Source organism: Ursus americanus, chromosome 12, assembly GCF_024610735.1.
Source record: "Ursus americanus isolate L20-20 chromosome 12, mUrsAme1.1.p, whole genome shotgun sequence".
In the NCBI taxonomy this organism is placed as follows: domain Eukaryota; kingdom Metazoa; phylum Chordata; class Mammalia; order Carnivora; family Ursidae; genus Ursus; species Ursus americanus.
The window spans coordinates 20,577,856-20,601,323 of NC_142138.1; the positions used below are offsets into that span (position 1 = coordinate 20,577,856).

Consider the following 23,468-nt stretch of genomic DNA (forward strand, 5'->3'; position numbering starts at 1 on the left):
CACCTCACATAGTTAAAAAATTTTTTTCTTGAAATGAGAACTCTTAAGAACTATTCTCTTAGCAGCTTTCAAATATACAATACAGTATTGTTAACTATAGTCACCATGCTGTATATTACATATCTCCAGAACTTATCTTATAACTGGGCATAACTTCTCACAGAGTTTTTCGGTGTTGTATGCACTTCCTCCTACCAAGTGATACATTTAATTGGCCTTTGCGACCACGACAAGATGAATGATACTTTGAGTGGACCTCATATGGGTTTCTCTGTGTGGAAGTCTATTTGCAGGTATCCAAATCCCTTTCCTGGGTGTTGATAGAAGAATGGCTTTCTGATATGCTGTTAAGGTGTGAACCTACCATGAAGCACAGGAAAATATAAGTGTAAGATGGAGAGAAACCATCCATCTTTTTGTTTCGAGTTTTATTTAGAACCATGGGACTGTGGCACTGCTCAGGTTGCTAGGGATCATTCTGTCTCTGACACATGAAGAGACTCTGTTCAGAGAGGTGGCACCACTTAACTTAGGAGGAGAGCCCGGCTGTCCTGATGCTCAGGGCTACGTACTGACCCCACTACTCACGCTCTCTCCTCTTGTACATTTTCTTTGCCTTTGCTTTTCCCTGTCCTGATTATCCTAGGGTTTTTGTATGGCCTGTGAGCTGAGAATGCCATTTATATTTTTAAAGCTTTTTTTTTTTTTTTATCTAACTACCCCTAAAAATCAGTAAAGCAGTTAGCACTGCGTACTTTAAGCAGATGTGGAAACTGGGGCTCAGAGAAGTTATGTCCATGCCTTATGTATAATATAATACATAAAGGGGCACAGCTAGGCTAGAACCCAAATTTTCAGAGTCCTTGAGCAGTGATCTTTCACATTCCATTGGGTCTTCCCCAGTGAGGAAACAGAATCAGGTAGTAAGTGCTGCTGATGTTTTGCACTGATCTGGAAAGTCCTGTCCTTTTAGGTGAAGAAATAGTGGAAAATGTATAAATTAACTGGGGTATCTGAACCTCCAAAATTAGCTGGGGTATCTGAACCCCACGGAAGACTCTCCATGCCCTGCAATCTTATTCACTTACACTGTCTGCAGAGGTAGTGGTCGGCTCCTGAATCCCACAGGTCGCCTCTTCCAAGCAGAACTGAGATGGCAGATCATAGCCTTCATGATTCACTAGAGCACAGCTCCAGCCTTTGTCCGGTGCCTTCTCTGCTATCCTTTGGATTGTTCTGTTTTTAACCCATAGGTTTGATAATGACTGTCAGTAAACCCTGTTATTTTGGAAACCTACTTCTGGGAATTGTAGGTGTGGACGTGAACTTGGCTTACATCCTTGAAGACGTGACGTATTACCAAGATTCTTTGGCTTCCTATACTTTTCTCATAGATGACAAAGGTAATCTGCTAAAAATTAGTCATGGGAAAGAATGACTTTTTTTGTAACCTGAAGAAAATTATCTGTAGATATTCTGATACCCACAAAGTAGGAAAATTACAGTATTTATAGAAAAATAGTATGACCTATAACTGCTCGTCTGTAGTGGAAACCATAAAGATGGCAGAATGAATCTAAAAATGATGCATTTGTTTCTAGGGCACGGGGCTGGCTCAGTCTGTTAAGCATCCGATTCTTGATTTTGACTCAGGTCATGATCTCAGGGTCATGAGATTGAGCTCCATGATGGCACGGAGCATGCTTAAGATTCTCTCTCTCTTTAAAACAAAACAAAACCGCATTTGTTTCTATATTGTGCTAAGGAGTAGGTAACAGTGACTTAAACATCAGGAAATTAGACTTGAGGATTGAATGACATGTAAAATGTGATGCTTTTTATTTTTTAAAGGATTTTATTTTTCTGTATCATTATCTTTAAATTCACTGGCATTAAGTTTTATGTAATAGCTTAGAACATTTTTATAAAACAAAACCCAATGACCAGTACCTCGAAGATATTCTTGATTGGACAGTTGTTCCATAATTCAAGGCATCTTTCTACACCTCAAGAGTTTTATGCAAGAACACATAAAACCAGTTCAGTTTTTATTGGACTGGTGAGTTACATGCTGAGATGTTGCGTATGGGGCAGTCATCCCAGAGTATCCCGCATTTCAAATGTATGATAGGTACTTGTATTAGAATCCGCACTTCCCAGCATGTTTCCCATAGCGTGTATTTTTGTTTTATTTCAGGGTATACACTTATGCACCCATCTCTCACCAGGCCATATTTACTATCAGAACCCCCACTTCATACTGACATCATTCATTATGAAAATATCCCAAAATTTGAATTGGTTCGGCAAAATATCCTAAGGTAAGGAAAAGGTGAAAGTTGTAGTATTTTGGACCTTTTGAGGTCAAATATGAATGTTTATTATAGGATATAAAACAAGTATATAAATTAATGTTATTAAAAGTATACTCTAAATTTTTCGTAAGAATAGTAGCTAAAATTCTATTTACTTTTTATAACAACAGGTAAGGTCTCTTAAAACTATTACTTAGGGAAAATATAAGTCAGATTCTGTGTTCACATTGCCATTAATTATAAAATCGGATATATGTTACCTCGTTTAAGAAAAACTCCAGTTGTACTAAATTGAAAAATGTTGGCGAAATAAAAGGTTAAGTTGAGGACCAGCTTTCCAGCATGCCAAAAACTAGCTTGGCAAAATAGTGTCCATTCCAAGTTGACAGCACAATCATATACAACGTTTTCTTTTGAAATAAAAAACAGATTGGATTTTTTCCAACCGTGATACATTATTTTGGCAGATGGTAACCTATAGAGAAATGGGTCTTTGTGCTCATTGGTTGTAAATTAATGACAGTGATTCGAGACAAGTTTGTCTCTGGAAAGAATTAGAATTTGAGGGGGAGGGGTAGAGAGCAAGGAATATTTTAGTGCTGAGCTGACATCATGCTTTTACAAAATTGAAAATTTCACATTATCTCTTTCAAAAGTGATGAGCTTCATTGCTTTTCAAAATCAGGAGGTGGTCATTGACTCACAGCTTCTTCCCTGCCTTTAATTAAGTGCTTAATTTTATCTTTTGCCTGAAGTATTTCATTCTGTTGCCAACGCAGCCTCCCTCTGGGCAGTCAGATCATCGCAGTCCCTGTGAACTCATCCCTGTCTTGGCATATAAACAAGCTGAGAGCCACTGGAAAGGAGGCCTACAATGTGAGCTATGCCTGGAAGATGGTGAGTTGCAGGACGCTTCGCCTGAGGAGCTGCTATTTATGCGGGAATTCTGGGCAACTTAGATCTGATAATGTTGCTCATCAATTTTAAAACGATGGGGAAAAAGAAGAGATTTTTTCCTCTTTTGTGTGTTAAACCAATCCTTGTGCATGTGGAAGAAGTAAAACCGTATAAAAGGATACAAAGGAAAAAGTGAACTTCGCCCTTCCCTCTCTCCTACCCTTGACCTGCCGTTCCCCAGAAGCCGCCACTTTTATCAGTTTCCAGAACTTTTTTTGTTCATACACGGGCATCTCTATCTGGGCGTGTGCATGCACATTTACTGGCTGTACGGTGTTGCACTGTACTGATGGACAGTCCTCTTATCAATATACCTTGAGATTATATCCAGTGAGGTGTTTTCTTTGTTGTTGTTTTTATCATTTTAAACTCAGATTGTGGAAGTTAGGGGTTGAAAAGGAAATGCGAAAGCATAAATGCCCTCTCCTGACATTCTCCAAAGCAAAGAAACTTTCAGATTAGAATCTGGATTATTCATATTCGCCAACGGCAGATGGACAGTCTCGTGACCGCCTGTAGCCCCCACTTCCTTCAGCACCCTTTGACAAGCCTCATGCAGATAGCAGGCGTCAAGCATCAAAGGTTCGAGCGCACACTGCCCATGTTATCCATGTGCCTGCCCTTTACTCCCTCTTCCCAGCTGAAAAGAGATGCTGTTGTGAGGCCCTTTGTCCTATAATTGGCCAAAAGCTGAGTGGACTTTGATTTTTTTTATCATCACCTTTTAATCACTAAATTTAAAATGCAGTCATATTAGAGATTCCCTTAGTTGGCCATATCTGGTGTTTCACCCACTGATTCCAAATGGAACTGCGTACTCATCCCTTTAAGAATGACTTACTGAACATTTCCAGTGAGCTAAGAAGGATCAAGAGGAATGATGCTTTCTCTGCCCTCAGCACCCAGTCCAGTGGTGGATGCGGACCGACAACTCGATCCAGTGTCTGTGTCTGGAATGATAGGAATTGGGATGTTAGGACTTGGCAGAAGCCAACAGGCCCCTAATTAGATAGGACTCTCCTCCGACCTTCTTGTTCCATTCTTTTCTTCTTCTTCTTGTTCCATTCTTAAAGCATCATTCTGACGACATTGATTTCTACAAGGAAAACAAAAGCAAACAAAATAATAAATCTTTTGAGAAATTCACAATTTACAAGCCTAATTCTGATATTTTGTTGTTTGGTAATAGAGATTTGCAAGCGGTCAGAGTCTATTTTGAAACTCTTTTAGCTCATTTTCAGGATTTTTTTTTTTTAAGAATAATTGCACCATCTACCCTTATTTTTATAAATTTCAAGATAAGGATGAATTGTTTAATTTTCCCATCAGAAAGGGTAAGCCACATGCCAGAACACTTCTTTGAAAATATTTTGTATTTGAAATTGGGAGGTCGTGTACCTCTAGTCTGTCCTGATTGAAAGCAACTCAGTTGCATCCCAAGAAAATATCTCCCTTAATATGTGTTGGCATTCAAAGAGAAAGAAGGATGGGGCACCTGGCTGACTCAGTTGGTGGAGCATGCAACTCTCAATCTCAGGGTTGTGAGTTCGAGCCCCACGTGTGGAGATTACTGAAAAATAAAATCCTTAAGAAAATAAAGAGAAAGCAGGAGATATGAGTATTTTTATGACCTTTTTTGCACAGTGAATAAACCCAATGCTAACATTTTGGAAAGAAGTATTCTTAAGGTTTTCTTCAGTGGTATCAATAAATTCTGGCCATTCCGTGTAGCCAAATTTGGCTCTGATCGTGTCATCACTTCAGGTAGAAGTGTTAGCTTTCTCAGAGTTCCAAAGTGGTCAAGAACATCACTATTCAGTGAAAACTTAAAGAGGTAATAAACAATGAGATAGAAGTTAAAGAGGCTTGCCTGGTTACCCTGCAATATGAACAAATAAAATTTTAAGTTCCTTTTTGTTACTTTTGGGAGCAGGGGAGCAGATACTCCTCTTGTCTTCAGGAATAAAATGGATTCTTCTACTAAATATAATTCAAAGAGATTCAGCTTATGTTGAGAATGATGATTTAAACTGCTTAGCATCCATAGATACAGCAGATACTGATGGATTATTTCACTGAATTAATTTAAATAGAACGTGAGAGATTATGTTAGCAGCGTTAAGAGATTACTGCTCTGTCACTGTGCGCCCCAGTCCGTCTTTGAGCATTTGAGGAGGCTGCATGCTGAGGCAGAAGAAAGGATTGACTTCAGAAGGTATTAGAGTGTTCCTGTGTAACACAGGCATGGCTCGCTTCAAAACATGAATCCCATGGGCAATCAGTGAAAAAAAAACAAAAAAATCCACTCCCCAATCATGGAGAGCCCTTCTAGGTATATTCTGGGTCCTTAATGCAAAGACTTTTTTCACCTAAGAACATGATAAAAAGACCTGTATTGAAATCCGTTTTCCTTTCCAGCTCAGAACTGCTTCTGAAGTGTTGCTTTTAGACGCTTAGGGGACCTCTTAATTTTTCTCCTACAGAATAGACCCAAGTGAGGGTCTATTATCCTGTTCTACAATTATATTCTGGTCACTCTGGCAAAGTTTTTGTCTTTTAGTTCCTTGGAACATGTAACTCAGGAAACCAAGGATGACTACGTGAAATAGGGAGAGGGGAAATCATAAATGCCACTAGGGGGCACTACCATTTTCTAATGGAGGAGCAGGCGGGTGGGGGAAGGATTAAATCTGCTAATCTAACCGAGTACCCTTGGAAGCAGTCCCACAGAGATGCAGATTTCTCCTGTGCTGAAAAGGATTCTGCAGCCCTCTTCATAAACCCTAAATTACACTTAACTCTAACCTGCCTACTTAAAAATTTCTCCTTGATCATGACGTAAATCCTTTGGGCTGCTTTAGTTCTCACTGTCCTTTAGTTTTAACTTAGCTGGTTATCACACTTTCCCTTTATTGACCAGCCATCTTCTAACTAGAATGTGCCCGTCTTCTTTATATAATGGACTTACAGACGTTTGGCTATCTTGTACTTTTCAGTTAAGGAAGTCGTATTAAGTAGATTGCCTTGGTTTTTTTAATTCTTTGGGGGACACTCTTCCCAATAACTTTGTTTAAGCGTCTTTTTCTACAAGCCAAGTGAACTTGGAAGTATTCCTATTTGTACATATGAGCTTAGTAAATTAGGCTAAGCTATAGCATGTTTGCCTGCTGTGCTCTGAAATGACAAGTCAGACAGGCTTTGTACTTTTCATGAGTCCGAGATCCTGTTCGTCTCCAACCAGGAAAGGAGAGAGCATTAGTCGGGAGTACATGGATAAACCAGATTCTGTATGAGAGGCATGTGTATATTCGTAACTGGCTTTCAAAACAGTCAGTTCTCGGAATACTCATTGCAAAACCAACTCTGTGTCGAAAATGCATTTCAAACCCAAACAGAAGTAAGTGCTGTATTCCTATGCCATGTTCCAGTTTGGATTCGTTAGCCTAGAGAAGCAAAAAGATTTCTGTTCCAAAGGGACTCCTTTCTAATCCCTTTATTAGCTACATGATTTTCTGTTACAGACATTAATTTCCCTTCATCAGAAAGGAAAACAGAAACTAGGAAATGTAACCTTTGCCAGAGGTAGTTTCTATCACCCCATCTTCATGGCTTTCTTTCACTCATCAAATATTTTTCTATGTGGGACAGAGACAGAGCAGAAAATGATGTAGAGAAAGTCACTATCCCTAGGAATCTTTATTTTCTGTGTTAGAAATTTTTTATTGATTTTTCCAGGTACAAGACACTTCCTTTATTCTCTGTATTGTGGTGATACAACCGGAAATACCTGTCAAACAACTGAAGAACCTCAACACTGTCCCCAGCAGCAAGCTGCTGTACCACCGGCTGGACCTCCTGGGCCAGCCTAGTGCTTGCCTTCACTTCAAACAGCTGGCCACTCTAGGTAAAGCCCTTGCACTTTTCAGCTTCCTTTGTGGGCTGCCTCATAGCAACTCACTGTAAATATCCATTTGAATTAAAAAACCAAACCAAACCACAAAAACCCAGATACTGAATGGCAGCAGTGCCAGTTGGGGATACAGATGTGAAAATGATTTGAGGCCTTGCCTTGGATCTGGTTCTCCAGCGGATAATGAGACGAGGATTTGTGTGTTAGTTTATTAAGGATGGGCTCTAAGAAGAAACGAGGAAAGAAGGGAGGGGAATAGGATAGCGAAGGAGGAGAAGCAAGCAAGAGTCTGATTTTAGGTGAAGTTCCAGCCTCAGCCTAATCCCGGAGTGTAAAGCCTTGGAGTATAAATGCGCTGAAAGTTGCCCAGACTCAAGAGAGGGAGCTGGACTTTCGTGTTCCTTTTATCTTTCAGCTTTCTGCTAATGCTAGGCAAAGACGTTTTAGGAGCCTGAAGTCAGAGAGTCACCAGTACGGCCCGTTAGAGACAAACACAGAGATACACAGAGATAAGGGGATACAGGGCTACAGGGTAAGAGGTGGAGAATATAGTAAAGGGGGTCCAAGGGTAGCATTCCTATATAGCATATCTGGGTCTACCACAGGTCCCTGTCTTCAAAAAGAGCTTAGGAAATAGGCAAATAACTCCAAGGAAGGAAAAGGGAATTTACATTTGTAGGAACCATGTATTTTGCATTCATCGTTTGAATTAACCTATTATAGAGGAGGATAGTAGCAAGGCTGAAGTGTGACTCACGCTCCTCCCACGCCAAGGCGCCACCTCTTTAGTTGCATGCCACCCTGTGCCAGGCACATACTAGGCATTTGAGTGGTCCTCACAGTACTGTAAAACAGGCGCTCTCTTTTGCACTGTTGAAAATTCTCTGGGTTCAAAAAACTAAGACTCATTAGACAACGGGCAAACTGAGTAGAGGGGGCGCAGGCAGGAAGAGGATCACGGATAGAAGTCACCAGTCTCCAGATGCCACACGACGGCCCTTGTGTTTGGGTTCCATCTTTTAAATTCCGTCCTGTAGAGTTTCTGCCTGGTTATGAGATCTGGAGAGCAGGCCAGACTGAGTCGTCTCGTCTGTGGCAGCAGTGTAGACAACTTGAGGAAGGCCAGAGAGGTCGGTCAAAAAAGGTTGGCTTTTATGTTTGTTTGTTTTCATTTAGGTTTTGAGGTTTTGTCTTTTGCTTTTACACAAAACAGCACGTATGCCCTTTAATTCACATTTTTAAGAAATGCTCACTGAATAGCCGAGATGGGCATGACTCTCTCCAATGCTGTGGGAACAAGCTCAACATAACTACGGATAAAAATGAGGTCACTGTTTTGAAATTTGAGACCGGGAATTGTAATAGTATTGCTGGATGAGAAAAAAGCTCAAGCTTAGATTTTTTCAATTTCCTTTGCACAATCCCTTCTAGCTACACTGTTCAATAATGGGAGCCACTAGCTACGTGGCTGTTGAGCACTTGAAATGCGGCCAGTCCAAGTTGGGATTTACTTTAAATGCAAAATACTTAATTTTTACGTTGATTACATGTTAAAGTGATGTTTTGGGTATATTGGATTTCATAAAATACACTAGGAAAATTAGCTTAACCTGTTTTTACTGAATGTGTCTCCTGGAAAATTTTATAGTGTACTTGAGGATTGCGTCATATTCCAGTTGGGCAGTACTGCCTCACAGAGAGGCTCACAAAACGTCAAGTTTATCCACTCAAATACTTGACATAGGACTAATGGATTAATTCTGGGTCACACAGACAGGCCATAGGCCAGGGTTTGACTTTCACTGGGCAGTCTTTCCACTATACCACCCAACCTCACCTTGGCAGTAGGACCTCCTCGGGACAACGTGAAGGGGTCACCGAGGACAGGTTAGTAACAGTTGGTAATGAAAACAAAGCAAGATACTTGAACTATAACGGAAAGGGAATGAAAAAGAAGGGAGACCATGGCAAATAAGTGGTTTCCATCTAATTTCATCGGTGATGGGGACTTTGAGGTAAGGTGTTGAATCTATGTCAGAACCCCCATCAGGAGGACTGAAGGAGGGACATTGGCTGTCTTGATACACAAGGAGGAATTTTTTTAAGTGTACATCATCCGTTGTGGTTAAGTATACATGTATGTGTGTAGCTTTATGTGTCTACCTCCTAGACATAAAGCTTTGGGTCCTTTGTCTTGGTTTTTTCTCTCCTTCAGTCCAACGTACTACAGCAGCCTTTGCTCAAATGCCCAGTCTCTGTCACTACAAGAAAGGCCCACTCGCAAACTGTCTGTCCCCTTAACCTCTGGCCCTACTCCCTTGTCTCTGAAGTATTATGGATTGCCTTTCGATATTTATTATATTATCGTATTGTTCTTATTTTGTTGTTTTCCTCTTCTTAAAAATTTCTAGTCTCTCTTACTGGTTCCTAAGCTCTTTGCAAGGGACAAATCCTCTCTCTCTGGTGTATCTGTGCCCAGGAGGCCCCATGAGCATGTGCACATGAATCCATAGCACGCTGCTAGGCAACCAAACCTTTTTAAGCTTCTGGTTTTCTTCTCCTTGATAGGACTATAATACTAATCTCCCCGGCTGTCCCATGTGGTATCATGAGAATTAAATCAGACATAGCATCACTGGAAACACTTTCTTCTGATAATGGCAGACTACGTAATTCTGACCTATCCTACTGAGGACAACTAAAAATGGATGGAAACTTGAAAAAAAAAACTTTCTGAAAAGTATCAAAGAACTAACATGATAGCTAGGAACTGGACTGAAGTCTAGGAGAATATAAGTGTCCAGAGGAGAAAGCCGGTATTTAAAGCCGCGTTTGCAATGCACCTGTTTACCAATACCGAAGAAACAACTAGGAAATTAAACTGTGCTTTAGGCAGTAGCTTCTTAGGGTTAGGAGGAGAGGCAGAAATCACATGCAAGGCCCCCAAAATGTGGAGGCTGACACAAGAAAACCCTCCCTTTCACCCACTGTGCATACATGTTTTAGCAGAGGTCCTAAAGAACTATATCTTTAGGGTAAGTGTGAATTGAAACGGAAGAAGCCCTTGAGTTGGGATTCCTGTTGTCTGAGTGGTCAAAGGAACCTCACACAGTAACTAGTCGTGGTTTAGTTGAATATCTACATCCCACAGTGCAGCACTCAGGCCAGTATTCCATTGTCTTATTGAGAACTCTGTCTGCCTTACCACCCTGCCTCATCCTGGAGTTTGGTGCCTGGCAGAATCCAATAACAGTCCTTTCTAGAGGAAGGACCTCCCCCATCCTGTTAGGACTAAACTCTTCCTACAAATTTGTTTTTAAGGACAATGTCCTGCACAGTCAGAGATAGCCAGGCCCCAAGGAAACAAGGCAGTATGAGAACTAACCAAAGGAATGAAAAATGACCTATAGATTTAAATGAGATTAGACACAGGACAGTGGACAGTGCTTTCCGAAAGCTTCTAAAACTAATTGAACAGCGGGAAATTACACAGACAGGAATGTAGGGTTTTTGTTTCATAATATAATTCATTGTGAGGATTTCTGTCTTAGAGAACTGAGTTTTCCTCTTAGATAGGACCAGCAATTAAATTATATACAGTAACTATTCTATTTCTATAATTTTTTGTTTATGCCAAGTTTGTCTATCCCTGTCTGAAAGAATAATTTCTTTTTATTTTTGCATTGACTCCACTCTTCCATTTTTCATTCTTTTGAAATATCAGTACTAATATGAACAACAGTAGTTAACACTCAAGCCATTTGGCATGTGCCAAACACCATCCTACATGCTTTACATTTGTCGACTCATTTGCTTGCATAAACTAACCAATGTACTTCTCACCATAACGCTGTAAGTTTGGTGCTATAATTTCTGACTTTGCAGGTGACAAAAGCATCACATATGTTACAACCTCACCCAGTGTCACATGGCCAGGAGATGGTGGAGCCCAGATTCAGCCCAGTGTGGCTCCATGGCCTATGCTGCCTCCTTAGTCCTAGGAAGTGTAAGATATCCTATGTAGATCCAAGATACTTTGAGTATTTGCCATTTTAGGCATGTGTATTTGTTGTACACGTGTCTCTTGTGGTCCACTCACGACTGCAAACCCCCTGAAGGGAGAGAATGAGCGTTTTTTCCTTCTTCACTCCTTCTCGTGTTGAGTCCTTTGCTTTCCTTATGGAAGGCTTTAAGCCACCATGGCTAACAGATTGGCAGAGCCTTAGTGATGCTTTTGTTTGGGCCTGAGATGAAGTCTCCGCGTTCTCAGGCCTGCTTTGTTTGCTTCTCTTTCAGAAAGTCCAACTGTCATGCTGTCTGCTGGCAGCTTTTCCTCCCCCTACGAACACCTCAGCCAGCCGGAGACAAAGCGCATGGTGGAGCACTACACGGCCTATCTCAGCGACAACACCCGCCTCATTGCTAACCCGGGGCTCAAAGTGAGTGCTGGCCAGGGCCCCGCTTCTGGTGTGCCCCTCCATAGGCCTGGGAGGGGGTGCTCTCAGGGAACCTTTGAAGTAGGAAGCCCAGCTCTGGGCCTGCGCCTCTCAGCTAGAGAGCCAGAAAGGCAGTGTGTGGCCCCCAGGAGGCTGGTTGGCGATGACCCTTCTGACGGATTAAGAAGCCCTGTGGGCCAGATGAAGGATCTTTTTCAGGCCTTAGATGCACTAGGGGTTTTCTAGGTAGGGAGGGTGTGATGTAGAGATCGGTAGAACTTTCCCAGCCCCATTTTTCCCAGGACAAAGAAGTAAAGTGCCCCTATGGTCTGTTGAGATAAAATGAAGTTGAAGGAGCAGAGATTTAGCTGGGTGAGTGTGTGCGTGCACGTGCGTGCGTGTGTGTGTGTGTAATGCTTCACTATGGGATCTTTCCTCTTAAACGCAGATGAACAATTGAGTAAATCACAGATCCACTGACTGTGTTTCAGTAAGTTTTTGTTTTCACCAAGTTTGGCTGTATCCATCTGCTGTGGAAAGATTTTTAAGAAGTAATTGGGCTTGGCTTCTCTGCAAGAGAGCTTTGGGAAGCCCTGCCAGCAGCCCACTCTCTTTTCATGTGAGTCTTAAAGGATCCCCGCTATGTCTTCCTTTGTTTCCCAGTTCTCTGTCAGGAATGAAGTAATGGCCACCAGCCACGTCACAGATGAATGGATGACACAAATGGAAATGAGTAGCCTGAACACGTACATTGTCCGCCGTTACATAGCAACGCCCAATGGCGTCCTTAGAATTTATCCTGGTTCCCTCATGGACAAAGCATTTGATCCCACAAGGAGACAATGGTGAGTTTTAGGGGATTCCATTATCAAAGGTTACCCCCAAATCCTGGAGAGACATGAGAAGTACATAAAGCAACTTCAGGCAGTCACAGTAAAGAAGATACTTTCATGGCAGTGAAAACATATTCTTGCATCTTTTCCTTAATGCAGTATTAACAACAGCTTTGTGGGTTTCCTCTGTCGACGATGTTTTTATCTCTTCGTTGAAATTTTGAGACCGAAATATTTTGTACTTGGCCGTTTCAGTCCCTAGCATTTTGTTTGAGTCCTGCCTTGCGTGTAGTATGCCGTAGTGGGGATATTTAACGTCCCTGCACATGGTGATGGCATCAAATTACAGCCCATCTGTGACCTATGAAAAATAAACAAGTATAAATCCTTTTTTTTTTTTACACCTCTGGGCTTTATTTTTACTCAGATTTTCAAAAACAAAAGCTTGTCAGGGGATATAACAGGGGGCAACGTGGGCATAAAAACAGGATTTCTGGTCTTGTGCTACTTAGTAACCGAGTCAGTCATGAGTCGGCTGTCATTTGTACTGTCCATACCAGTCCACGGGGCAGTTTCATGGGCCAGATTGTATTTGTTTCTACTTCGTTTATTGATTTCTTTTTATATTAGGCTCTAAAACATCTATAGATCTTACGAAAAGCTCAAATGTATACTGAGTTGAGCGTCTCTTACAGAAGAATTTCAGATTTTCTTGACCTCTGGTGTTGCTACAGTCAGCGATAAAAGATAGGAATCCTTTTGAACTCTCATGTAACATAGGCACAATTTATAATAAATACGTTTTAGAGTTACAGGTTCACTTGTCTGACATTTACAGAGTAGTTTTTCATACCCTAAAATAATGCAACTTTCTCTTGTCTCCGTTAGGTATCTCCATGCGGTAGCTAATCCAGGTTTGATTTCTCTGACTGGCCCTTACTTAGATGTTGGAGGAGCCGGCTATGTGGTAACCATCAGTCACACAATCCATTCATCCAGGTAATACTTTAATGTCTTAGTCCTTTTTTAAACACGTCAAGGATATTTTGAAAACTTGAAAGTCCAGTAGACAACCAAGGATTAGTGGCAAAAGCATGACCTTTGATGGGAGGCTATCTGGAGTCTGAGTATCGTCTGCAGCTGCGTCATTTAGGATTCCCTGAGCTTCCTCCTGTCATCTGTAAAATGGGGATAATACCTGCCTCACAAGGCTATCGTGTGGTTGAGTTGATGAAAAGCTCTTAGCCCTCTTCTTATGAAGGAGAAAAAGATGTTAGGTTCAGTAGGGCAGTTTGTAGAAATCCCACTCTTAACCAGTCAAAGAAATCCCAGCAAGAACCTGACAATTACTACCAGAGAGCATTTTCCTAAGCAAAGGAGCATTTTTAGTGAAGAAAAACCAGTATTGAGACCCCAATGTTATTACCTCTTTTATTTTGGTCTAACTTTTTAGAATGATATTGGAGTTTGTGGTTATTGTCATTTTGTCCTTCTGTCTCTTGAAAACTAAAAAGGCACTTTGCAAATTGATTTTCCAAGAATGCTGTTAAATGTCAGTATCACTGTAAATATATTTTGGGTGCCTTATATTTCAGGCCTTTGAGGTTTCAGTATTTAAGCTACAAACGGCAGTGAAATGTTGGGCCGAAAGACAAGTCACACATGTTGTTTTAATCCCTTCATTATACAAATAGGTGTTTTTTTCCCTGGCAACCAAGAAAGCCCATATTTTGGCTGGTACCCGTAATGATGCCTTAAAATTTATGGGAGACAGATTTTTCTTGCTTAACTTTATGCTTTTCACTGGTGCTCATTATTTATCAAATGATTGACATTCAGGAGAATTCTTCTAACGCAAGTTCATTGGGAGCAAGAAGTGGGAGGCAGTACTGTGTCGGAATTTCAATATCATGACCTGTGTCTCCGTGGAAAGCAGGGGCCTGCCGCCAGCCAAATAGTGATTGCTTTGCAGGGCACGATATCTGCGTGGCTCTGTCACATATAAACAAGGAAATACTCATTTAGAACAGAACTTTTCAGTGTTCTCATTAACAGACCATCTGTCAGGCATATACCTACTATTGTCTGCATAGTGAGACTTGACATCTCTCCCATGTATTCTCATCAGTTGGGAAAAAAGTAAACAAAGGTGGTTTCTTTGAGGAGATGGCAGTCACCTTGGTCTTTAATGACAATGGGCCAGCGCTGGGCTTCAGATCTTGGGGGCGGGGGTGGCAGGAAGAGAATGACTGCCTGTGTGTGTGTCTTAACTTGGTATTTGTTCCATCAGGCTCTGCCACCTGCCACTCGTTATCAAGTGCTATTATCTTTCCCTTCTATGCAGTACTTCTCCTGGGGTGGGGGGCGTGGCCACCGGGAGGTGCAGATTTTTACGCTCTTTTACATTTGTGTACAAGTTTTTGTTAAAATTTGGATGAGTGGAAGAAGGTTCATGTAGCTGATTTATAAATATTTATGGTGTCAGCCCAAATGAAGCAAGAGGGAAATATGATGGGATTTCAAGTTAGAAAAACCATCAGTTCAGTTCCCTTATTTGGCTACTTTTTATAACGTGCTTAACCTATACAAGTTTAGCTTTGTGACTTTAACAAGAATGAAAAATGGCCGCTTCAATCCTGGATTCTGTCCACTGGTCCCTTAGTGAGAATGTATCCCAGGAATAAATATCTGCTCTTGCCTTGATCAATATGCAGTCCCGTGGACTCGATCATTTGAACATTTGCCTTATAACTGAGCAGACTTTTATTATTCAGAGCTGTGTATTTTTCACTCAGCATAGTTTAGAATGCAACTTCTGGTTGTCAACACAGCAACTGTTCATTTAGTGGGTGTATTGATAGATGGGCTGTGTGAAAGGTGCTTTTTTCAGGCGATCACCAGTGATTTTGGTCTCATGCGCCAACCTGAGAATGTAACTTCCTCCTAAGATGTGATCCTACTCTGAAAAATTATATTTGCCATTTACTGCTTCTGTGACTGTACACACATTCCTTTTTGCCTTGATTCCCTCACCTATGAAGGAGGGATATTAAGGCCTATCTCAAATGATTAGGGATTACATTAAATAATATACGTGAAGCTCTTAGAACGGTACCTGGCACATGGTGAGGGCTTGATAAATGTTGAATACCTGTATTATGACGATGTTCCATGAGTTCTCAAAGCCTCATTTATGAGACAGGTGACGGTGCCTATGTTGAACTGATACAATGAGAATTACAGATGATGCACGTGAAGCGTTTAGCACCGTACTTGACAATGTTGAGTGCCAAATAAGTGACAATTACTTTTAATATCATGCTATTTCTGCCTTAACCCTCTGGCATTTTAATAGGTCAGAAAAAAGAACTTAAGCTAGTGTTCACCTAGTCACGAAACACTCTCATTCAGCCTTGGTTTTCAGAAGTGATAGCTGATTGCTTGGGGAGGGGCTTTTCTAACTCAGCATTCATTTGTCCTGGTAACTGCCCTGGGATTCTTCCGTGAGCATTATTAATAGCCTGAGAATCTGAGTGTGCCTTGTCTGGAGAATGTTAATGCCAGCAGAGATGACGAAGTAGTCAGCGATTAAGGGACTGGTCAAATGAGTCTTTGGCAGTGAAAATCTCACAGAAGTGCTGCAAACAGCATGGTCCTTTGTACCTTGAAATGTAGGCTTGGTTTGATTTTTCTACGGTATTCTCTATGAGTTGCTATGGTAACTGCACATTTTTGAAATGCAGGTAAAAATATGAATGCTAGACTTACATGGGCACTATGCATGCCTCTCCTTCAGCATGTCGATCACAGTGGAGCCGATGGCAGTTATACAGGGGGAGTTTAAAAACAAAATTAACTTGTCCCAGAAAAACCTGAGTTGCATTTTTCACTGAGTCAGCAACCATGTTGCAGGAAGAGCCAGAACTGGCCTCTCCATCATAAGTAAAAGGTGGTCAATCTTGTCTAAGTCTTTTAGCCATTCTAAGCCTGATTTTCCATTTATAAAATGGGAACTATAATTCCTTCCTGACGTTGTCACAGAAAATTGAACAGGTCACGTAACATGGCTTGGAAACTCTTGAATGTTCTGCATCTCTGAGGAGGTGCCGTGTGACATACTGGTTAGGGGCCTATGCTCTGAGGTTGAAGACACCGAGCTTACAGTCTTGCCTCCTCTAGATATTCACTGTGTGACTTTGGCCAAATACTTAATGTTTCCAAGCTTCAGTCTTCTGGAAATGATAATACCTCATAAAGTTTTTGTGAGCAGCAGTTGAAATGATGTACTCAGATGCCCACCAGAGCACCTATAAATTGTGAACACTCGGTAAATATTATCATATTGACACCTGCTGTTTAGACTTCTCACTCTTTCCTGGACAAGTAAGAGAGGTTTAGACTTCTTTGGACCGATACTTCAGTAAAACATTATTTGCTACAAAACACAAATCCCATGTAAGGTAACCAAGTCTTGGATTTCTTCCGTGGTAGAATTTAAGTGGCTTCAGTAACACTAGAAATTTTTTTTTTTTTTTAATATTCAATTAGCCAACATATAGTATGTCATTAGTTTGTGATGTAGTGTTCAGCGATTCATCACTTACATACAACACCCAGTCATCACAAGTGCTCTCCTTAATAGCCATCACCCAGCTACCCTTCCCGCCCCCCTTTCTGTAACACTCAGTTTGTTTCCTGGAATCCAGAGTCTCTCGTGGTTTGTCTCCCTCTCCGATTTCTTCCCATGCAGTTTTCCCTCCCTTCCCTCTGTGGTCCTCCACACTATTCCTTATGTTCCATATATGATAATTGTCCTTCTCTGCTTGGAATATTACTCAGCCATCAGAAAGGATGAATACCCACCATTTGCATCAACATGGATGGACCTGGAGGGGATTCTGCTAAGTAAAATAAGTCAAGCAGGGCAATAGAAAGCTCTTATTGAGGGAGTAGCCTCTCAGAGATAATCCCACAACATGGTCCTCCTTCATCTCCTGCCAAACACAATGTTGACGGCAAAGCTCTGACAGAAATTTCGTTGTGGGTCAAGGTCCCTTCAAGTGGTTTTCAGGGGAGTTTTGTTGGGGGTGGGGGTTGAGGGTTGGGAATGATATAAGTTAGTATCAATGTTGACAGTAACCAGAAGGGGACAGTTGTCTACATAACAAAGCTAATTTCACTCCCCAGTTTTTATTTTCCAAAAGGTGATTTTACTTTGGGAAGTTTCTTCTGAGATTTCCGGTTACTATTTTTAAGATTTTTGTCAATAACAGCTCCATTTTTCTGTTGGTACTTTATAAGAAATCAGGCAGATGGATGATAGTAATGACGGGCCCCTGTAATGTCCCACATTGGGTAAACCCTGCAGATTCCCAGCCACCAAGGTACTGGAGCTTCTTGGCCAAATAACCCAAACCCCTCCAAATGCCCATGATTATAGATTAGAAAGAACCAAGGTTCCAAGTGAGAAGCCCATGCTTCTTATATAGCTAACATTTCTCTGGAAGAACAGTAAGTTGACTCTCTGTCCAGGTCTGAGCTTTAAGTTGGTTTTCTTTAGAATAACTTCTTTTTATTGGGTATTTTGGATAGGTTAGGCTGCTTCTAAGCACTATAAACACATGGGGTCGTTGAAGATCAGTGACAGCCTTGTGAGGTAGATATTCATAAGAAAACTGGGCCTTGGAAGGGTCAAGTAGCCTCCGAGGAGCCACACCAATGGAAACTTAGAGGGGCCAGAATTTGACCCCAGATCTGCTTGATTCCAGAGCTAAAGGGTTAGCAAGCACCATGTGGTACTACCCAACTTTATCCTATTGGTGCTTGTCTTTCTGAGGGTAGCATTTTAGATTGGAGGAGGAGCTGGCCTGTGAACCAGGTGAGTTTCATTCTAGAATCTGAGCTTTGTTTTGAGTAGAGCCAACGTTAGTGTCATAGAAAATGAGACCTAGTTTTTTACTGAGTTTTGTATGACCTAACACCAGTCAATTAACCTTTATGAGATCCCAGCTTCCTTATCAATAAAATGAGGAAAATAATTAAAGGGATCGCTCAGGTTCCTTGTCTAGAGGTTCCCTGTTGGGAGGAACCATAGTAGTCATGCATCCAATTTCCCACTGATGCCTCTTCCTGCCACTCCCATATTCTTGCCAAAGAGTAGTCCAGCCACTGAACATCTAAAGTCAGGGCTAGCCATATTCCATAGCTGCCCGTGTTTTGGGCCATTCTTACTAGAAAATTCTACCTTTAGCCTTAAGTTTTTCTCTCAGCAAATCTCCGTATTATGCTAAATCAGTCATTTAGTTGATCATTTTTATAGGGGCGAAAAATGTGGAAGGAACAGTAGGCGTGTATTTCTAGTCCCATACAATGTGCTTATGATTGAACATAACTTTTACCTTTAAATAAGACATGCCTCTTTTTCTCACTGATCTTTTCCACGTGAAGTACACAGCTATCTTCCGGGCATACTGTGGCTGTAATGGGCATCGACTTCACACTTAGATACTTCTACAAGGTTCTGATGGACTTATTACCAGTTTGTAACCAAGATGGTGGCAACAAAATCCGGTAAGCCCTTCAGGGATACCCATTTCCTAGCTAGCTGCAAAATACGAAGAAAATGATGTCTAGTATCTCTGGTCGAATGGCAACCACACTGTCATGGTCAAGACCAGAAATTCAGTCCATGGCCTGGGTGCTCAATTGCGAAGGTTTTTGTTCTTTCATTTTCCTAAGACGCATGCCATTTATGATAAATGGCATGATAAACAGACTTGTCTCATAACAAGGAGAATAACTGTGGCACAGAATTCTCTGAAAGCCCTTGTTTCTCTCTGAGTCAATAATTAGAGGTTTCCCAGATCTTGGGTGCTAGAAAGCCCGGAGGGTACTTTTGATATTAACTTAGTTATTAAGCCAAAGTCTTTGTGGGAATTTTAGGCACTTGGACTGTTCCTTTTTACATTTCCCCAGAAAGAGGCTCATGGAACTAAAAAAGTCTTCACCTAATTTCAAAAGAACTTGTCTGATCAAAGCCAGGGTATTCCCTTGATTTAATGCAGGCCGCTTTTTAAAATAGCTTTCTTATTTCGCTCTCTTGGCCCCTGCATCATATCGCTGCTGAGTTTCATTGGCCCTTAATAGGGAAATGCAGCATTCATAGCAAACTGTTACAACGAATGCAGAGTAAAATAGCGCAGCGTGTAGTCTTGGTTAGAGCACTTCTAACTTTGCTTATTTAGTGTTTCCATCAGGTATATTTTTTTATGTCCCGGAAGGTTGTATTTTATATATATTTATCATCAAAAGAAGAAATTGTATGGCTGATTTAGAGTTTGTGCCCATGAATACCCAAGGCCACTTCTTTCAGAGTCTCCCTCCTCTGAAGAACAAATAAACTTGCCACTTACATATCCTTGCAAAAGATTTTTGAGTCCATCTTCCTTGGACTAAGTGGACACATTCTGTAGGAACTAGGTAGGTAGCCTCAGAGTCAGATGTCACTTCGTTATCGTAAACTGTACACTAGGTAATCTATCAGCTCAAGAATAATGTATCTGTTGGGGGACCTGGGTGGTTCATTCCAGGAAGTGTCTGACTGTTGATCTCAGCTCAGGTCTTGAGCTCAGGGTTGTGAGTTCAGGCCCCACTCTGGGCTCCATGCAGGGTGTGGAGCCCACTTAAAAAAAAAAAAAAAAAAAAAAGAATAATGTATCTGCCTGCCTGCCAGCTGACCTTCAGTGAATTTGTTTCATTGAATTTTTACTGAGATAGATGCAACTTGTTTCGGGGCTAGCGGGATCAATGCTCTCTGAGAGTGTAGAAAGTGTGTATTACTGATGGATGCCACTTGTTTTGGGCACAGGTGCTTCATAATGGAGGACAGGGGTTATCTGGTGGCACATCCAACCCTCATTGACCCCAAAGGACACGCACCTGTGGAACAACAGCATATTACCCACAAGGTACTTGTTGCAAGGCTGAAAGCTCTGTGCTCCCCCAGCCTGTGGCTCATGAATTACATGGCTTGTGTCTTCTGTCTGCTTGGCCTTGCTAGGAGCCCTTGGTAGCAAACGATATCCTGAACCACCCCAACTTTGTAAAGAAAAACCTGTGCAACAGCTTCAGTGACAGAACAGTCCAAAGGTTTTACAAATTCAACACCAGCCTTGTGGTAAGTTGATCCCTCGCGTCCTCACATCCCATCCCACCATGGAATAGGAAACAGAGTCCTAGTTAATAGCTGGATAGGACTGCTGGCCGGTGTCATTGGCTGAGGATTACAGAATGACCGGGCAGGCCCTCAGTCCAGCTCCCCAGCTTGTCCGGTACAGAGTGTAAAGCCCAGAATGGAGAAGTGAGTGTTTTAAGGTCTCACACTTGTTTTGTTTTGGTTTTGTTTGTTTAAAGACTCACCCAGCCGAAGCCCTTTGAAATGTCTGCTGCAGTCTGTTCCCACACTCTTATGTAAATATGTGTGGCATCATGTGTTCCCCTCTTCCTGTCTTCTAGAGATCATGCAGGCTCCTTACATTCCTAAGGCCAAATTAGGTCATTTCTTGGTCATCCACCCAGTTAGATGGGAACTCTCACATAGATCATTTAAAAATAACTTCTTTTTTTTTGGTAGCTTAGAGTACTCTAGTATTCGATTTGAGATAACTGCAAACTACCTAGACACGGTTAAAGATCTTACGAATATTCTTATTAATTTGCAAATAATCTTAGCTGGGAGAGAATTAAAACGGGTAATGACAGTACCAGCATTCAAAAAGTTATTCACAAGAAGGAAGCTCTTTATTTAGAATAGGTATTTATATCATTAAATGTGTAATTAAAAATTTTAAAGATGTATTGGGTTGATTGAAAATCCAGCTCTCAAAAAAGCAGTTGCAAAAACAATTGGGGAACAGAATAGTTTAAAAAATGAATAGATGGGGGCGCCTGGGTGGCTCAGCCATTAAGCATCTGCCTTCAGCTCGGGTTGTGATTCCAGGGTCCTGGGATCGAGCCCCACATCGAGCTCCCTGCTGAGCGGGAAGCCTGCTTCTCCCTCTCATGCTCCCCTTGCTTGTGTTCCCTCTCTCGCTGTCTCTATCAAATAAATAAAAATTGAAAAAAAATGAATAGATGAATAGGATTGTGCTTTCAAAGCAAAGGAACTCGTCATTACTCTGTTTTGACTTCACCCCATTCTAAGGAACACGCTCCTTAAAGGAGACGTTGACACACTTGGGTGTGATCAGAAGGAAGCTGCCAGGTAAGGCCTTTCTAGGAAAGTCTGATTTCCTCTGTATCTTCTACCATTTGTACAGTGAGTTCCTGAGCCTTCAGACAAAGCCAGGCTACTCTGGGAGAAATTGTTCAGAAACGCAAAATTTTAGTGGAAGATGAATTAGAGTAATTTCTTAATGGAACTGGAACATTTCTGGCCTGTGGAGCTAACAGGACGATAGGCCTACATGATTGCTGATAGAGTAGAGGCAGCAATCTTCTAGGCAGTGGAAAATTCATCTAGACCTCTAAGAATCCATTTGGTGCCATGATTCTCAGAGTTCGGCTTATCCTCAGCACACACATATAAGGGATGACTGGCATGGAAATGAGCACGGGATTACATGGTTGGCCTGCAACATTGGACACACATGCAGAAAAGAAAGACCATATTCAACTTCACAGTGCTGCTCTTGAATCTTTGGTTTTCTGTATGGTAGATGAATCGGGTGTTTCGAGAAGCTGGAAATCACATTTTCTTGTTACAGAATGAATGAAGAAAGGGATGCTTGCTTTAGTTCTTTAAATATTCTGTTCAAATATTATTTAATATTTGAATATTCTGGAAGCAGGAAACTGGACTCTTAACAAGTCTGGTTTTTAAATTTTATTATTCTAGAAGAACAGAGGTTTGTTATCCAAGGTGGGACAGGGAATGCATGTTTTCTGGTGGATTAGGTTTGCCTTTGAATGCATTTTAAACTATTCCTTACCCAAAGTTGTCTTTCATTGTTTCTTGCACTTATTTTCATGTTATAATATGTTGTAATGTGTTAAAAGAAAAAAAAAGTTTACAAAAACAGCTATAAGAGTTGTATCTGTATAAGCGTAGATGAAAGAACAAAATATACACAGCTGTTAAATGGAAATTGGGAATGATCTCTGATGGTATTAAGAAAAAAATTCTATTTTTCAGCTTTCAACAGTAGCTATATGTTACTTTTATAGTCAGAAATAAAGTTTCATAGTAAGCTATTTTCAGCAGGTTGTTGAAGGGTTGTTTTCATCATGGTAAGACTGAATCTTTGCATTGTTGTCTGTCGCTTCTGACACCTCCATTGTCTCTAGGGAGATTTGACGAACCTCGTGCATGGCAGCCACTGTTCTAAGTACAGACTGGCAAGAATCCCAGGAACCAACGCGTTCGTTGGCATCGTCAATGAAACGTGCGACTCTCTCGCCTTCTGTGCTTGTAGCATGGTGGATCGGCTCTGTCTCAACTGTCACCGGTAAAAATGCAATGGGGGCCTCTCTTTACTCCACTGTTGAATATCTGAACTGATGCCAGTCATTTTGAAGGGGCATCTGCAAAATTAACAGCACAGGGGTGTGTCCTGGAGAGGAAGAAGGTCCTGGTTATAGAGGTATTTCCAGCTGTGCGGTTTGCCGAAGAGTCATGGATTGAGACCAATTACATGTTTAAACCTTTGGTCCTAACTTTCTTTTTAACTGTCCCTTTTAATTAGCTCACAATGTCTTCTGTTTTCCTTCTTGTACATGTACAATGTAAAGTTTGTCATTGACCCTCTGCATAGTGATTTTCCTTTTGCCTTTCAGAATGGAACAAAATGAATGCGAATGTCCCTGTGAGTGCCCTCTAGAGGTCAACGAGTGCACCGGCAACCTCACCAATGCAGAGAACCGGTAAAACACACATATTACAAGAATGTGTGTAATCTCTATGTTGTACACATGCACACTGGGAGCCTCCTTTATAGATTTGTTTTGGGTTGTGGTATAA

The 23,468-nt window shown here is 41.3% G+C and overlaps 1 protein-coding gene across 2 annotated transcripts in view; it reads left to right on the forward strand.

The window, feature by feature from the left end:
• CACHD1 (cache domain containing 1) overlaps positions 1-23,468 on the forward strand; it is a 201,583-nt gene that overhangs the window by 162,548 nt on the left and 15,567 nt on the right. For both annotated transcript variants that reach the window (XM_045802151.2, XM_045802150.2), the window contains exons 10-21: positions 1,254-1,403; positions 2,198-2,321; positions 3,095-3,212; positions 7,008-7,176; positions 11,479-11,621; positions 12,282-12,463; positions 13,340-13,450; positions 18,899-19,021; positions 20,319-20,418; positions 20,511-20,627; positions 22,796-22,956; positions 23,285-23,371. In XM_045802151.2, the coding sequence (XP_045658107.1) occupies positions 1,254-1,403; positions 2,198-2,321; positions 3,095-3,212; positions 7,008-7,176; positions 11,479-11,621; positions 12,282-12,463; positions 13,340-13,450; positions 18,899-19,021; positions 20,319-20,418; positions 20,511-20,627; positions 22,796-22,956; positions 23,285-23,371 (1,585 nt within the window). The remainder of the gene's footprint in view (positions 1-1,253; positions 1,404-2,197; positions 2,322-3,094; positions 3,213-7,007; positions 7,177-11,478; positions 11,622-12,281; positions 12,464-13,339; positions 13,451-18,898; positions 19,022-20,318; positions 20,419-20,510; positions 20,628-22,795; positions 22,957-23,284; positions 23,372-23,468) is intronic.